The sequence below is a fragment of the Xylona heveae genome (assembly GCF_001619985.1).
Source record: "Xylona heveae TC161 unplaced genomic scaffold L228scaffold_2, whole genome shotgun sequence".
NCBI classification, from domain to species: Eukaryota; Fungi; Ascomycota; class Xylonomycetes; order Xylonales; family Xylonaceae; genus Xylona; species Xylona heveae.
Genome location: NW_017264194.1, coordinates 1 through 15,923, shown reverse-complemented (window position 1 = coordinate 15,923; position 15,923 = coordinate 1). Strand labels below are relative to the sequence as shown.

At 45.9% G+C, this 15,923-nt stretch overlaps 6 protein-coding genes across 6 annotated transcripts; 3 read left to right on the top strand and 3 right to left on the bottom strand.

Annotated features, from left to right (window-relative positions):
• Positions 1-2: 2 nt before the first annotated feature.
• Positions 3-2,668, bottom strand: L228DRAFT_243546 (hypothetical protein). The gene has a single exon (XM_018331713.1). The coding sequence runs from the start codon at positions 2,575-2,577 to the stop codon at positions 325-327; it is 2,253 nt and encodes a 750-aa protein (XP_018190376.1). The 5' UTR covers positions 2,578-2,668; the 3' UTR covers positions 3-324.
• Positions 2,669-2,881: 213 nt separating this feature from the next.
• On the top strand, positions 2,882-6,761 carry L228DRAFT_243545 (hypothetical protein). The gene has a single exon (XM_018331712.1). The coding sequence runs from the start codon at positions 3,004-3,006 to the stop codon at positions 6,523-6,525; it is 3,522 nt and encodes a 1,173-aa protein (XP_018190375.1). The 5' UTR covers positions 2,882-3,003; the 3' UTR covers positions 6,526-6,761.
• Positions 6,762-7,040: 279 nt separating this feature from the next.
• On the top strand, positions 7,041-7,967 carry L228DRAFT_280122 (hypothetical protein). Its single transcript, XM_018335760.1, has 2 exons — positions 7,041-7,241; positions 7,297-7,967. Exon 2 carries the CDS (start codon positions 7,298-7,300, stop codon positions 7,793-7,795), a length of 498 nt encoding a protein of 165 aa, XP_018190374.1. The 5' UTR covers positions 7,041-7,241; position 7,297; the 3' UTR covers positions 7,796-7,967.
• L228DRAFT_56544 (hypothetical protein) lies at positions 7,739-9,136 on the top strand. The gene is made up of 2 exons (XM_018336706.1): positions 7,739-8,181; positions 8,228-9,136. Exons 1-2 carry the CDS (start codon positions 7,935-7,937, stop codon positions 8,986-8,988), a joined length of 1,008 nt encoding a protein of 335 aa, XP_018190373.1. The 5' UTR covers positions 7,739-7,934; the 3' UTR covers positions 8,989-9,136.
• Positions 9,058-11,242, bottom strand: L228DRAFT_243543 (hypothetical protein). Its single transcript, XM_018331711.1, has 2 exons — positions 11,027-11,242; positions 9,058-10,825 (listed from the first exon to the last, which is right to left on the bottom strand). Exons 1-2 carry the CDS (start codon positions 11,165-11,167, stop codon positions 9,284-9,286), a joined length of 1,683 nt encoding a protein of 560 aa, XP_018190372.1. The 5' UTR covers positions 11,168-11,242; the 3' UTR covers positions 9,058-9,283.
• A 628-nt stretch (positions 11,243-11,870) lies between these two features.
• On the bottom strand, positions 11,871-13,703 carry L228DRAFT_274374 (MFS general substrate transporter; the record flags this gene model as incomplete). The annotated part of the gene is made up of 6 exons (XM_018335605.1): positions 11,871-12,065; positions 12,120-12,587; positions 12,641-13,063; positions 13,104-13,402; positions 13,474-13,499; positions 13,550-13,703. The coding sequence occupies 6 exons, from the start codon at positions 13,701-13,703 to the stop codon at positions 11,906-11,908; spliced, it is 1,530 nt and encodes a 509-aa protein (XP_018190371.1). The 3' UTR covers positions 11,871-11,905.
• Positions 13,704-15,923: the final 2,220 nt, after the last annotated feature.

The following is a 15,923-nucleotide window of genomic DNA, read 5'->3' as shown; positions in this document are numbered from 1 at the left end:
ATGATCACTGAGTAGTAAATATTGTCGAGGATTAACTTGATAGTCTATATGAAAGTCTCTACTTGGCGTGAAATGACAGGAAAGATTCAGAACCCCAAACCAAGTACGTTCACTTGCTTTGTCCGGGCACAATATGCGCAGGGGAAATATAAAGTAATGTATAGCACAACAATGCGTGTTTTATGTCTATAAGATTATCCAATTGAGAACTAATTATCTATACGCCCGGAGATGAGAACTCGCTGATTACGGTAGAAGCTGCCAGGTCCAACTTCAACTCGGAAGGATGAGGCCGATCCGGAACAATATTCGACGATAATAATGTTACAGCACACGAAGCCGCTTCACCTTCTGTTCCTGTGTGTTGCACAATGATCTCTTCAGAGACCCCACCGGCTTTTTCATCAGTCGAAGATCCAGCTCGGACCGATGAAAGTCAATTATAAGTATCCGCTCCAGTTCAGAGTTCCATAAAATATTGTCAGGCCGGAGGTCTTGATGCACAACACCCAAATTGCGGATTTCCTTCCTCGACCTTGACAGTTCACGAGTCAGCGCCCGTGAATGCTGGAGATTGCTTGTACTTTCTCCTGCGTAAGCCATAAGCAGCATGTGTTGTATCTCTCCGGCTCCATGGAGGAAATAGACATTTTTCAAGTTAATTGCTCCAAGAAAGACAGGAACTGCCGAGCCCTGTGCTTTCCGGAGAACTTGGTACACCTCCGCTTCGCGCGAGACCTCTTTCCAAAGTCGAGATGTCGTGCCCTTTCCAATAATAGTGTAGCCGTATGCGACGGACGTGATCTTGAACGGCGCGCCGTACGCTCCACAAATTCCCAAGGGCGTAATATTATTATCAAGATCTTTGTCCAGCTGCTGCTTGATCAACTGCACGAGGCGTTCTGCAGTAATACAATGTTGATTGCCGTCTTTACCCTGTCGATGGAGCTCCACATTTGGGCAATTCTCATCCAGTGCATCCTGTTGTTGCAGGCCAATTAAGCAACGTTGTGTGCAAAATTGTGCTGCATGCTGCTGATTCCGACTGTTTGGATCATTGCGGGAGCCGCTTTGCCGGGACAACGGGCGAGGAGATGGAGATTCCACCTGGCTGAAACCCCGCTTCCGTCCAGACTCGGCATGGTTAGTATCGGAATCTGAAGAGTCCATCAGCTCTGGGCCATGCGCTGCGTCCGGTGGCGCACACCCAGTCTGAGATCGCGTTGGTATTCGACGGTCCTGGATAGTGGGAGACACCGAATTGGAGGATGGCAGATATTCGGAACCTGTATCTTCAGAAGCTATATATCCTGAGTCGGGAGGTGCCCGTTGCAGCTCCTCATTGGGAATCTGTGACAATATGTGATCAAAGCTTGTCTTCCATATATGCAATCGGGCCCTTGCAGCATTCCGCCATGCCTGCCCACGAGAACGAGAGCGAAAGCTCATCAAGCACAGGCACAGCACCCTGGCAATGGCGGATTTCGGTTGTCGAAATACCCGATCGTCCTCAGGATCCAGATCCAAGTTGGGTTCGCAATGATAGTAATAAAGCGTACTTGGATCGTCGTATGGCACACGGAGAAGGACCAGGGCGAATCCATTGGTCACGTAGGAGTACTCGAGGCCCTCTTGGATCATCACATGGTATTCTTGGGCCAGGACCGAGCTAGCCAGCAGTTCGGCGTTGTACTTCAATTTTCCAGCTTCATCCGTTGGAATAGTGTCTCGTTGAACAACTTCCTCCCAGAGATTCATAGGACGAAGGCCCGCGCGAAGGTTTTCCACAGAGAGTTTGTGGGGTGGCTTGTATTCGACGGTGGTGAGAAGGGTATTGGTGGTGCCGTTGACTCGATGGATACAAAATTGATCAGGTCTGGGATTTTGGAAATTTGATGTGTCATTTGTCTCTGACGGGCCAATGTCGACCTCATCCAGGGTATTGGAATGATTGTCGAACTTGACTCCATCGCCGAGACGAAACTCCCGTTGAGCCCTGGGTATCTTGCACAACTCAGCGACAATATCATGCACATGATCTTCCACCGCGAATCGCTCGTAAATTTCCAAATCCTTTTCACTGCTCAGCTTCCGGCTGCAAAGCCGTCGCCCAAGACCTTCTAGGTGAAGAAATGGAGAAAACAGTTGTGGTGGGTCTTCTCCCGCTGGCTGTAGGTAACCGCAAACAGAGTTGAACAGCAGCTGTTGCTGAATGGCACAGTCTGGCCACGGGAGGAGCCTTGTTGGGCAGTATTTCCCAGTGGGCGGGGGTATTGTTCCTTTCGTAGAATGAGACGTAATCTCAACTTGTAACGGTCTGGATAGTAAGCTGTGGCAGGTTTGTATGAATTCTCCGAACGTGGTTTCACGTATACGCTCTTCAGCTTGTCTTTGCTGCTCTTCAGCTTGTCTTTGCTGCTCTTCAGCTTGTCTTTGCTGCTCTTCAGCTTGTCTTTGCTGCTCTTCAGCTTGTCTTTGCCGCTCTTCCGCCTGTCTCCGCAACTCTACTTCTTGTCTCCGCTCTTCCTCGGCCCTCAGGAAGAGGGCTTTATAGTCTGGCGAGCGGTCGCCAGCCATCGACACCGTGAAGGGATATCGGCGAAGATAAAGAGAGCAGAGAGGAGGTGGAAATCTTCATTATCATCTCATTGAATGAACGAAGCCTGCGTTATCGCGGGGTTGTAGTTACGAATGTGTATGCCATCCTGGTCCTATTGAATCTGGGGATCGGTTAGAGTTTCCTTCCGGCTATGGTTAAGCTGCTATTATTGTCACTTCACTGTGATTGGTCCCCCCTTTGGCTGTAGATCGGCTCCCTGAATTGGCATTTCCCGACGTTAATTACCCCCGTACTGGGAATTGTCAACATTCAACGGTGTCACTCCCGAAGCCCCCAAAAAGTGCGCCAAAACTCCTCTCCCCGGCATCCGAGCATTATATTCTTTTCCCCTGATTGTTTAATGTCAACCTTATTGGACTAGAGTTGCTCCTGGTAGTCTGACAATGGCATACAATGCCATCGCTCAGAGAGAACATGAACAGTTGTCCGACGACGAGTCTTCTGTGACGAGCACGCGACCAGACCGTGCGGTTACTCATGACACGGGGCACGAAAGCACAAACGATAAGGAAGATGCGACCGCAGAACCACGTCCAGAGTCGAGAGAAAGCTTTGCCTCCGCCGAGGAAGATCATTTCAGCGAACGACCTAAATCTCCCGCGTCCAAGCCTGAAAAGTATGATTTATTGGAAGAAGATGACTACGAGGAGCCCATACCAGTCGAGCCCGGCAACGAAAACGCTAGCCACAAGGAGCATGTGGAAAGTAAGGGGTCGGATGGTGACCACAGTTCTTCACAAGAGAGCATTAGAAGAGGCAAACAACACGAGCCAACTCCAACTGCAGACACAGAGGAAAAGCTCTCTAGCATGGATTCCAGTACGTCCTCTCCGGAGCCAACCATGACGGTTAGAACATATTCTTCCGAGGGATCAATGAGCCGTCAACATCCAAAGCCAGGACTTCAGTCTATACAGGGTGCCTATATCGACAATGTGGAACGGCTCGAACGGAGCGCGGAGCGGTTGAGCATGGGCTCGGATATTGGAGAGGAATTACGGAAACTAAAGGAAGAAGAACGCAAATCTGCTAGTCGAAGGTCCTCTTTGCACGATTCGCAGGCAAATGGCGGTCGTTCCAAGACTCCTTCATTCAGTCACCAATTTTCAACCGGGTCGATATCGAGTTCTATCGTTGGAGTAAACAGTCATGCTAGACATGGTGGATATTCGTCCAGCGCATACGTGACCTCCCCAAAGGGCTCTATCCGCTCCGGATCATCCTCTCACTTTTCCTACGCTGGTAGGCCAACATCTCACGGGTCGCGTCTAGCCAATCTCCCCGAACCCGAATTAGAAGGCCGGCCGCTTGATTCGATGGTCACTTCTCCCGGACTCCAAAGTACACGAAGCACAACATCAATCCGCTCGCCATCTTCTGCCGCCCGGCATGCAGCCGACGACGACCCGCACGAGCACACGTCGCCATCGAGTCAGAAGGGTCATGTCACGCGGCACGATCAAAATGCAACTTTGGACACCCCAGAGCGTCCTGCTTCCACGGATACATACCAGCAGGCAAGGACATTGTTCACCGATTTCGACGGTGTCCATTACCCAGTGGAACCACAGAGCAGATCTACTAGCGGCTATTTGACCGCTACAAGCCGGGAACCGTCTTTTAATCGAAATTCGCGACCAATGTCTTTTCTAGAGCCTCTCCCAGGAGAAAACATGATTTACTATCCTGCCCCGGTACCGGAAATATTAAATCTCCCCAAAAGGTTATCCAAAATTCCCGCAGGCTTTGCGCGAGATAAGAGAAGATCTCAGGCTCCAGGATTCGATCGTGATGCCTCTCGGCAATCTGTCAATTGGTTCCCTGGCCTCTTGGAAGGCGTTGATCATAGTGAGGAAAAGGTTGAGAAGAAAGATGAAAGCAACGAGGAAAAAGGCAATCGTAGGAATACTGTGAATCTCGACCGGATTCCACCTCAGTTACGAGCTAGCGTCTTTTTTCAAGAGCCCAGCGTTGAACCTGATATCGTCATTAAAGGCGGCTCGGCCGTGGCGACGTTGGACAGTATTCTTGATGCCTCGGCAACGGCACCAGTGAATGCATTCTTGGACCACCCATTTGCTGGACAGGTAGGCAAGGAAGTATACGGCAAAGAGAGAGCAAGTCAGAGTTCGGCCGACTTGGTAGGCCGTCATCTCGATGTTCCAAAATCTCGACAATCCAACGTTCTTCGGAAACGAAATAGCGCGGGTACCCTCGAGATTGCTCAGAGACGCGAAGGTAGTAGATTCAGCCTTGCCAGCTCGGATGCACGTCTGAGTGAGGCATTGCATGGCGCCCCGTCTGAGGCAGAGCTTGCAGCGCAGCATGACGACACAACGCTGCTTGGACGCTCTGGGACGGCAGGTCCTGCATTCGAAGACGAAGGTGCTATTAACGCAACAGAAGAGCCGGACGAGGGCCAACTCGAAGATGAGTTTTTTGGGCCGCCGACTACGCTCTTGGCTGAACTGCAACTCCGAAAACGACAACAGCGTCAACGGAACCTTACAGCTGCAACGGCTTTCCCGAATGGTATGCGCTCGACGTTACTCGAGTTGGATGCTGTTGCACAGTTACAGAAGAACTCTCGGCAGCATAAGCGCGTAACTCTTGCGTGGGAGCGACCTGATGCCGCCCAAGGCGATGAAATTGATGACGAAGTACCCTTGGGAGTACTATTCCCTGGGAAGGATACGCTCATGAACAAATACAATACAATGTCCGGAGCTGATCGGCCTTTGGGTCTCATGGCCAAGCGTGACCTAGAGGATAATGAACCTTTGAGCCGCCGTCGAGAGAGACTTCGACGTCCTAGTCGTCCGTTTCGCGATGCAAGCCCCAATGCACGCGCGAGCACCATGTTTCTATCTAATCTTGATACCAATGGTCGATCGGGCGACGTTGATCTGGAGGAGCCCGAGGGAGAGACCTTGGCTCAAAGGTTAAAGCGAATGAAGACAAAGAGTCAATTGATCAACGACTCTGATAGCAAGCCAATCAATAATGACACAGCCGGCGGCGACTTTACGAGTGAACTGCTGGGCGAGTTGGGCATTGCTGAGGCAAAGTCTGGAAAAGATGAGCAAGCAGATGTGGCAAAGCAAGAGCCTGAAGCTGTTGAGGAGACCCTTGGTCAACGGAAAAAGAGACTCCAGGCTGAAAGAGAAGCCCAGTCACACGACGTTGGCGGGGAGAATGAAGCAAACTCACGCCCACGTCTTCAGGCTACTCGAAGTATGGCCGATATTCTGCAAGCATATCCCGTACCAATCAAGCGCTCTTCCTCTCAAGATAGGCTGTCCACGATGCTCGGTGCTCCAAATGCGAGAGGTGGTCGCTCTGTATCTCAAGACCGGCTCTCTACCATGCTCGGCGCTGGTCAGCGCTCATCATCCCAAGACCGACTTTCTACCATGCTTGGCGTCACCCAAGGTCAACGCTCAGCATCACACGAACAGAAGACTCGAGGACGCGCGGCTCGAAGAAGCATGTACCCGCAATTTCCCAATACTCCTGGCGTGGCACCTGCACCAGGTTTTAACCAGTACGGCATGGCTGCAAACCCTTACGGGGCCAATGCGTATAATGGCGGATACATGATGCAGAATTACTCTGCTCCTATGTCTCAATACCAGCTCGGCTCCCCTAATGCTTTCTTCTCGCCCACTTTAGGTACGAACATGGGCGTTCCGTATACAAACGGTAGCTACTTTCCGGCTCCGATGCAGCAGCCTATGAACATGAACCAGAGCATGATGTTCCAACCAAACATGTTCAATCAGGGCATGCCATACGGGGGTATGGGTGGTGGCTTTGGTGGAAACGCTTCGATGATGCAGCTCCCCCAGGTCCCATCAATGCAGAGGGATAGGATTGACCAATGGCGCCAAAGCGTCACACATTAAATGACTATATTCCCTGTCTCCTTTCCATCATTTCCCATCCCCTTATCCACTTCAAGAAACATTTTTACATTGATTCACTTTTCGGTCATACGTTTGCTGTGGAGATACCATTTTCTTTGTCCGCCTATGCATTTCTTTGCGAGATACAAGCAAGCGCGAAGCCTCAGAGCAAGTAGGCAGTTTTTCATAAAGCATTTAGATTCGTAATGATAATAGTCCATCCTTACAACGCCCTTCGCCTTGATCCCACAATGAAGTTGTACATTTCTGAAAATTTTAAATCGTGAAATTGCGACGTGGCTACACCTCTGAATTACTTAAGAGTAGAAGGGCGCCGTAGACGCTAAAGTGTGAATAGCCTATGTGTATAACCGGTCAATAACTGTTTTGATCTCAACTAGACAGATGAGTCATGTATTCTCGGTTGAGTATAGTATGCGCGAGCTCTATTATATAGATGTGAAAGTCCGCAGGGCTATACCGTATCTGCATCTTTTGTTCATTTCTATTCATCACCCAGAACATATCAAGATATTCTATTAAAACATCTGTTATTTGCTGGGCAGTCTCGCACGTAGAAAGTACTATTTCATCTGAGCTTTCAGTCCTATAGTCTAAGTGCTTCTACACTTCAAGAGTGCTGATCTGTCTGTACACATTATCAGCCCATAGGACCTATTCAACTGATAAAGAATCAAGTATCGGATTCAACAAAGGTATTTTAGCCTCTCGTTGATCCCTCCATTAAAGTACTGAATTGGTACAACCTAGAATGTCCACTCCAGGAGAGGCCCCAGAGGCAGCAAAAAGCGAAGAGAAATTCGACGTTTACAAATATCTTCCTAATTACCCGTACTATCGATCGGGACAGGAATTGCGGGCCTTTTTTGCGGCTGCTAGGGAGCATCCAGAGGGTAGACGGCGATTCATGGACGACGACAGCTATTATAGCCAGCCGAAGTTCGGATTCCTGGATCATTTCCACGACGTCGATGATAAACCAGTCCAGCCCTTGATGACTTACCTGGTCCTTCGGGGACTGTTGAATACTCCAGAAAAAATCAAAAAAGCCGGAAATCTAGAATCGGTTCCGTCCACAACGACAGCCACCGTGGACTCATCTACAAATAATGAATCTGTTCAGGTTTGCTGTATCCCAGTAGAGGTTCGTTTTGAACTGGAGGCCAAGACACCGATGGAAAGGATTGGGGTCAACGTGGATGGGGTAGGAAGAGGAGCATACTTTGTTCCGGGAAACAGCAATATGTAACCTTTTGGTCGCTCCTCCCTATTGAATCATTTATTGTTTACTTTGCTTTTTTACGTTAATTCGTAAACATGATGCCCTTTTACTCTTTGTATGTTACAGAGATAGATACTGGGTTCAGAAGCTTAATCACTTATTCACAATGTCATATAAATTTGGCATTGAGATTGAGACCATTATCAAGTTAAAGCCTTCTACTCACATTGATTTAATCGACGTCCCGACAACAGCAAGGGACAAAGACCACAATCGTGCAGCAGTACACAGGTTTGTTGCTGAAAGGCTAGGAGAGGAGTCCCTCGGTGTAATCACTTCCCACCGAGAATCTGATGGCAAGCACTGGTTCATCATATATGATGAATCAGTCAACGAGGCAGATGAAAACATGTGTATGTTATGAGCCATATTATACTACAAGCACTAAATGTTTTTTAGATGCGACAGAGATCGTATCCCCCGCATTTCCTCTCAATAGCAATTGGCAAAAAGAACTTTCCTTGGTCTTTCAAATACTTGACACTTACTTTACAACAGTAAAGGATGCATCATGTGGGACACATGTCCATATCAGCCGGGCCGATAGTGACTTCTCCATTGTGAACACGAAGCCGATCCTGAAAGCTTGCATATACTTCCAAGAAGCAATTGAGAAATGCCTACCGGTGTACCGCCGGAATGCAAACTGGTGCTGTCCGAATGTCGAGATGAGCGAGGAGTTGACAGAGTTATATCCTCGAGAGAGTGGCCAAAGCTTCAAAAGGATATTTGATCGAGTAGACGCTACTACAACGATGGAAGACATTGTTTCCCTATTCTCCCCCAGCAGGCATGCCACCTGGAATCTAAGGAACATTCTGTATCAGAGGGGCACCATCGAGTTCAGGGCCCCTCCGCAAGTGTTGACAGCACGTAGCACCATCCATTGGATTGCCTTCGCAGTGGCCTTTCTGGAGCTCTCAACGACATGCTCATTCTCTCGCAAGGAACAGGCGTCGGAGCCAGGAACTCTACTAGAGCTCCGCGCTGGCATTATGCCGGCTTTAAATTCGCTGGGCCTATCGTCCGCGATAAGCTCACTTCTCGTTTCTGAGGATGATCCGCGCATGGATGATTATGACGCCATCGAGATATTGGCCAAGAAGAGGCAGAAAAAAGAGCAAAGAGGCCTCATCCAAGCACTTGCAAGCAAACCATGACCGGTTCTCAAATTTATTCGGTATCATGTACCAGAGAACTCAGAGAATATTACATAGGAAATGCTCAATGGTGAGAATTGAGAGGGATATAATGCTAATACTGCTCTTCGGAGAATTTTATCGCGCAGGGTCAAATTCGATAGGTGTTAAGGTATTGAGATTGGAGCCTTGTGGCACGGAAGACTACTTCTGTTATTATCATCGACTGCGAACTATGATACATCCTTTGTCAACAAAAATTGCGATTGCATTGCTTCAGCAGCACATATCCCGACAACTAACGTTCGTCCATGTCTTATTTGCTTTGCTGTAGGATTCGAATAGCCTGGTCCTCACTGTAGCCGAAGAAGACAGGGCCAGTGAAAATCATGTTCTTCGACATGGACCGTGAGCCTTTCTTTGCAGGTCTCCGAGATGAAACCCGCGGCTTGCTGTCGCATTTTTTCGTCTGAGGTGTATCAGGACTGTCTGGCCGATCTGCAGACACGTTGTCCTGGCACAAAGAACTGGGCTGCTTTCTGTCTGAGGGTGCTCTCTTATGCAGCTTCAACTTTGAAGATGTGGCGGATTTAGCGGGGCTTGAATGCGTTTGAAAGGACCGACCAGTTGATAACGAGCTAGCGGCAGGCACGGCGATTCCCCATGGACGGCTCGGTGATTCCCCAACTCTGATTTCCTTCATTGGGCGATCAAAATGACTCTCCCTTTGCTCCTCGCCAGCCTCTGGTCCATCTACTTTGGCCGGTTCATCGTTTTCCAGACTCGACGCAACAGTCTTGGCCCATTTCTGTACCATGACATCCGAGTCACTCTTGTCGGCGTTCAACTCATTCGCCGGGGATCTGGGAAGAAGCGGCTGATGCTTCATCCCAAGGCCTTGAATCATGCTCACCAGATTACCATACTTCGCGTCTAGTTCTCGGATGCTCTGTTCATTGGTTTGGTAACGTTTGACGCAAATCTCATGACTGCGAGGGAGCTCATGCTTGTGGGTTTCAAAATATTGGGCAACCTCCTCGGGAGAATGTTGACTAAGGAAACGGATGGGACAACGGGAAGCAGAGCCTGCTGAAGAGTGAGGTTGCGATATATGCTCATGTTGAAGAGCCTCCACGGCAATTGGGTCTTTAGCGTCAACTACGGATTCATCCTTGTCGTTCGCGGGCGACGAATGGAGCTGGGGCTTCTGTAATTCACTTGTAGAAGCCTGAGAAGACATCATCTGTTTTTGCATCGAAGCAAATGGGCATTGTGTTCTCCCTTCGCCCAGAGCTTTCGCCTCACCAGGTTTTGCAACGTGAGGATTCGTGGCCGATGATATACCGGAGACCGGACATTTTGGGATGCTCGACATTTGGCCGGTACCAGCTTCAGGAATTTTTGCAGAACTCCCGGTAGGAGTCGCGCACCTCCCTTTCGCACGGATGTGTTTACGAAGAGATTTCTTTGATGGGAATGGGTTATCACATCGCCGACAGCTAAACATTTGAGGTGCGGGCTGTGTGCCAAGGGAAGGGCTTCCACTTCCGGAGTCGAGTTCTTTAACGAACGTGTTCCCGTGCCCATCCGGTATGTCGTGGCCCCATTTGGAGGTGAGCAGGCTGTTGCTTGGCCAACCCCTGGAGACAGCAATACGATCACGAGCTTCGACGGCAGAAATGATCACATTATAGGCTTTCTCGGCCGAGATCGAGCCAGGCCATGCCAGGTCTTGGAGATTCAATAATTTATTGGAGGTCGATGGTTGAGGGCCCTCGTCTTCTCTTAGAAAATCATGATTTGAAGCTTTGTCCTCGTCATTCAGAGTCCAGCGATATTTGTCAGAAAAATCAAGGTACTGCAGTTGAGTCAAAGTCAGCAACATGACCCAAGAATGAAAAGAGCGGGCCAAAAGATAAAATGGTAGATTGAAAGGTCAGAGTTTGTGTATGTTGTCGGTCACCGCTACAAAAGTAGCTAGAGATCTAGAGCTAAATGGTTGTCTCATCAGGAAAAAGAGAGGCGGCATAAGATAACTTCTGCCTAGCATGACACTTACCGTTTGTCGTGCTTCGCTGAGCTTCTGCTCGAGCTGGTTCCGCTTCAAGGAGAGCAATTGCACCTCCTGATACAAGGCGTCAAAGCCATCAACGAGTCGCTTTACCGAAACATCAAAATTATCACCTCTCAAGGCATCCATCAGTTGAAATAAGTCTGCAGGAAAATTTTTGTTGTATTTCCACGGATATGAAATTGAAGCTGTGAAAGAGTTAGAAGAAAGGATTAGAGGTCGCGATGAGAATTTGCGAGGGCAGTAGCCTAATAAGCGTGGCGGGAAGAAACGTCAGCAAGCTGAAGCGAAGGACTTCTGTCGGCAGTATAGCCATTTTCATTAATGTAACATAATTCCCAAGCGACCTGAACATTCAAGCGACTCAAACAGGTAGAAATCTTATACAAAACTATGATTTTTATAAAATTTTTATCTCAATATATTTTTGCTCTTTTAACTTAAAATTAAGCATAATTTTCTAGATATAAATATCTATATTATAAGTTATGTACAAGTGTTTTGTATTAAAAGAGAATTTATTCAAGAAAAGTTATAGCTAGCTTTATTCTTACTACATTCTCATTTGTACTATGTTGTATTGTTATTTTATAGAATTACAAGGCAACCTAGTAATCAATCCACTTAGGCAACCAGGTCGCTTGGGAATACATTAGTTCTTCATCTAGAACAGGCACTAACCAAGGTTAGTCTCGGTGATAACCCTGCCGGGTCGGGGCACTAGGACTCACCCAAAAACCACCGGTTCCCTACCACACCCAGCGGACACCCTAACTAGGATTTATAACTAGAATTTACTACTAGAATTTATAATAGGTTATTCAATTCTAATGCCCAGCTTGTATTAAAAGTAATAAACTAGTTACTCTAATATATATATCTAAAGTAAAGATTCTCTTTGTCAGTCAGGTCTTTGAATCCTAACTTTCCACGCTCGTTCTCATCTAAACCTAGTAAATCACGTCTCTTATTCTCCCGTGACAATAATACATAAAGAATAGAAACAGATAAAATAGCAATACAATAGCTACCAGCCGTAAGTATATTTCCAAACATATAAGGGTTTTTGTATGGTACATACCAGATGGTTAAGCCGGTCCAAAGCTCTGGATAGTGCTGGGCCTTTGTTTGACTTTTAATCAACTGTGGCCCGATGATATTACCTACACAATAAGCAACAAAAGTTGTAGATGCTGTGAAGCTCCTTTTCGTGTCACCAGCCACGTTACCAGCTCCGAGTAGAATGATAATAGCAACTACTGGACCAAAGAAACCAAGCAGAGAATATCCAGCGACCGGCACAACGGGCCTGTGACCCCAAGTCGATTTCCATATCATGGCATAGCCTGCGATCACGGGGAGACAACACAAAATCAAGGATATTACCCGGATGTTTCGCACCCGCGAGCATAACCAGCCAAGCAGCACAATTCCAAAGCCAGATATTGCGCCAAGCGGGAATTGGAATAGAATGCTCTCAAGTGAGGAATAGCCAAAGGTTGATACAATCAACGGCCCGAAACCAGCCACTGCACCATTAACTGTGTAACTGTTGTAAAGCAATATTAGTATAATCCAAGTGAAGACAAGTTTGTAACTCACGCCGAGGCCATTGTAATAGCTATCAGCCAGATCTTAATATCTAAGACTGCTTCTTTAAGCTGAGCCGGCTTCAATTTTTTATTTTTCAACCCAGTCTGCCCAGCTCGCAGTCTCTCAACGGCCACAGTCCGCTCTTCGGGTGTCAGGAACCATGCAGTGAGAGGTGAGTTGGGTATGAAAAAACACCAAATGCCAAAGAGGAAGGTCAAGCCGCCGGCAAAGATATAGATGTACTGCCAGGGTTTTAGACCACCGCTATCAATCTGAGCAAAACCATAACTAAAACCGCCCCCGATGATTGTAAACCATCCAGTAGCCGACCACCACCAGCTTTGTCGTAAAGATTGCTCTTGCTGAGTGTAAAACCCACTGACGGTCACCATGAAACAAGTCGGAATGACAGATTCAGTAAAGCCTAATTTCCTTAGTGTCAGAGCAGAAGTCAACAGAGTATTACTAGAACTTTGATCTCTTACCGAGAAAGAATCGCTGTACTAGAAGCCCTTGCCAGGTTGTCACTCCTGCAGTAGCTGCACAAATAATGGCCCAAATCATGACCATGGGGCCGAGCACAACCTTTGTGTTGAAGTGTTGCAATGTGTATGTCATAGGAAAAGAGCCAGCCAGTTGGCCGAAGTAGAAGATAGATGTGGCCCAACTCAATCTAGATGTATTTATGACGGGTGGATTGACAGAAGTGTCCTTCACAGAGAGGTGAAGATCTGCGGTCATGCCAAAGAGGGCTGCGTTGCCAAGGAGTGCCTTTTCAAACAGCATGTTTTAGTTAGTGACTTTGACAGAAAGGCATGGATCTTGATCGAGTCGAGCTATACCTTGTCATAATAGACCAATCCGTAACCTGTCTTGTGTGAGTGCAGTCAACAGCAAATAGGATGTAAATCTACGTACCAATGACCATTGCAGGCATCAAGAAGAGATCAATTTTCCGCAACACTCGTCTCTCCACGCGAGGATCGATTGGTTTAGCTTCTTCCTCGATCGAGTCAATGCCACCATTGATGACGGTGTCGGCCTTCTCGGCAGGTGGTTGTTCGTGGTCCATTCTGATTAACGTTGAATGCTCTTACAAGCATAGACTCACAGCTTCGAGTCGGTTGAGGCAGCTGTCGACGCCAGAATCACTAGCTACTCCAAAGTAGTCGACCCGATCATGCAATACACTGTGCGTAAAAGACTTTAAGTAAGCTGAAGCAAATTAAAGCATTTACCTACTTTCACCAGGCGTTGAGCTAATGATCAATGAAGGCAATGCAGTGCAATTATAGAGGGTTTTTCTACTTTTTTCAAAGGGTTAGACTTAGGAATTTATATAGTAAGAATTTATCAAACCATAGTTTAATTTGTTACTACAGTAAGAAATTACTGTAGTTGGATGAATATCAAACCATGGTTTAATTTGTCACCATGGTGAGAAATTACTGTAGTTGGATGAATGTCAACTGTAGTTTAATATAACTATTTTGTTACTGTAGTAAGAAATTACTATAGTTGGACAAATATCAACTATAGTTTAATTTGTTACCACTCTTACTACAGTAAGAAATTACTCTAGTTGGACAAATATCAACTATAGTTTAATTTGTTACTACTCTTACTACAGTAAGAAATTACTCTAGTTGAACAAATATTAAACTGTAGTTTAATATAACTAATTTGTTACCATGGTGAGAAATTACTATAGTTGAATAAATATTAACTATAGTTTAATTTATTACTACTCTTACTATAGTAAGAAATTACTCTAGTTGGACAAATATCAAACTATAGTTTAATATAACTATTTTGTTACCATAGTAAGAATGTTGGAACTATAGGTATATAGATGAGTAGAACAAGATATTATTCTTATTGATAGTAATTCAAGAGACTAATTACTAGGGAGCTACCCTTCTTGCCTCAAAGTGGCCATATATATATATTTTTATAATGATGGTTACAAGAGTTAGTAACAGATGGCACAGGGCCTACTTATGAAGTATAGAGGCATGGTATACTATATAATATTACAAGACAAGAGGTTACATGATGATAAGATAGGAAGGCAGAAAACAATAGCAGAAATAATAATCATAGTAATTGCAAGTAATCATAAGGTGATCAAGGTAATCAAGTACAATTAGTACAGAATAGATTGTTATATAAGGAGGATGGTTTTCCTATGTAGCTAGAATTATTCTATGTAGTTCTTGACATTATTGTTTTAGCATTATTGCTTTATAGTATTTAGTTATTAGTATTTAGATAATAGTACAATAATAATCTTATTGTTTACTTTATCTACTAGACCTGAATTATTATATTATCTTATATCACTCCTATCATTAAATAATATTGCAGGACACTATATTACTAGGTAAGAACCCTTGATATACTGACAGGGAACTATCTAGGAAGATATAACCTAACACCTACCTATAGGTATTACTATAACAGAAGAACTACTTAACATTAGGATAAAGATAATTTAGTAAAGGCATTTTGTTATATCTAGTAATTTAGGAACAACTACTACTAGAATGACCACAGTAGTAGTCATGACACTCAAGAAGTAGATCATGGAACTTCAAGCTCAATTAGTAACATAGCATTAACAAGTCAATGTCAAAGTAGTAGCACTAGACAAATTTAATGAAAAGAGAGAAACACTTAAAGCATGGCTTATTACTATAAGGCTATACCTAGGATTTAATACAACTGTAAGGGCCTTGCCTCGTAACTGTGTAGTGATACCTGAGATATGCAGGGTGGTTGCAAGCTGGAATAAAGTAGAGTAGGAGTGATAGCTAGGCTCTATGTAACAAAAGTAGAATGCTTGCCCTTTGGCAGAGTGTTCTACTCCATGATATATATGTAGCATATAGCCACTGGACTATCCTGTGGCTGTCATGCATGTGACATGCTAGGCACTTATAAGGGTCTGGAGCAATGCCATTGTTGGTCAGGCTGGTCTAGACCCAGCCACCATGACAATTGCCCTCTCCTTTTGAAGCAATTGTCCTCAATTGTGTAGGCTAAACCATCCCTTAAACCTCACATTCAGCATGCTTGTAATGAGGTGCTAACCTGCTCTATGGCAGGTGGTTGATGACATTCAACTGACTTCCCTAGTAATGATTTCTGGGAGGTATCTGTCCAGGTCCAGTTTTGTCTTTGTCTGGGAGGTTTCTATTATAGAGGGTTTTTCTACTTTTTCCAAAGGGTTAGACTTAGGAATTTATATAGTAAGAATTTATCAAACCATAGTTTAATTTGTTACTGCAGT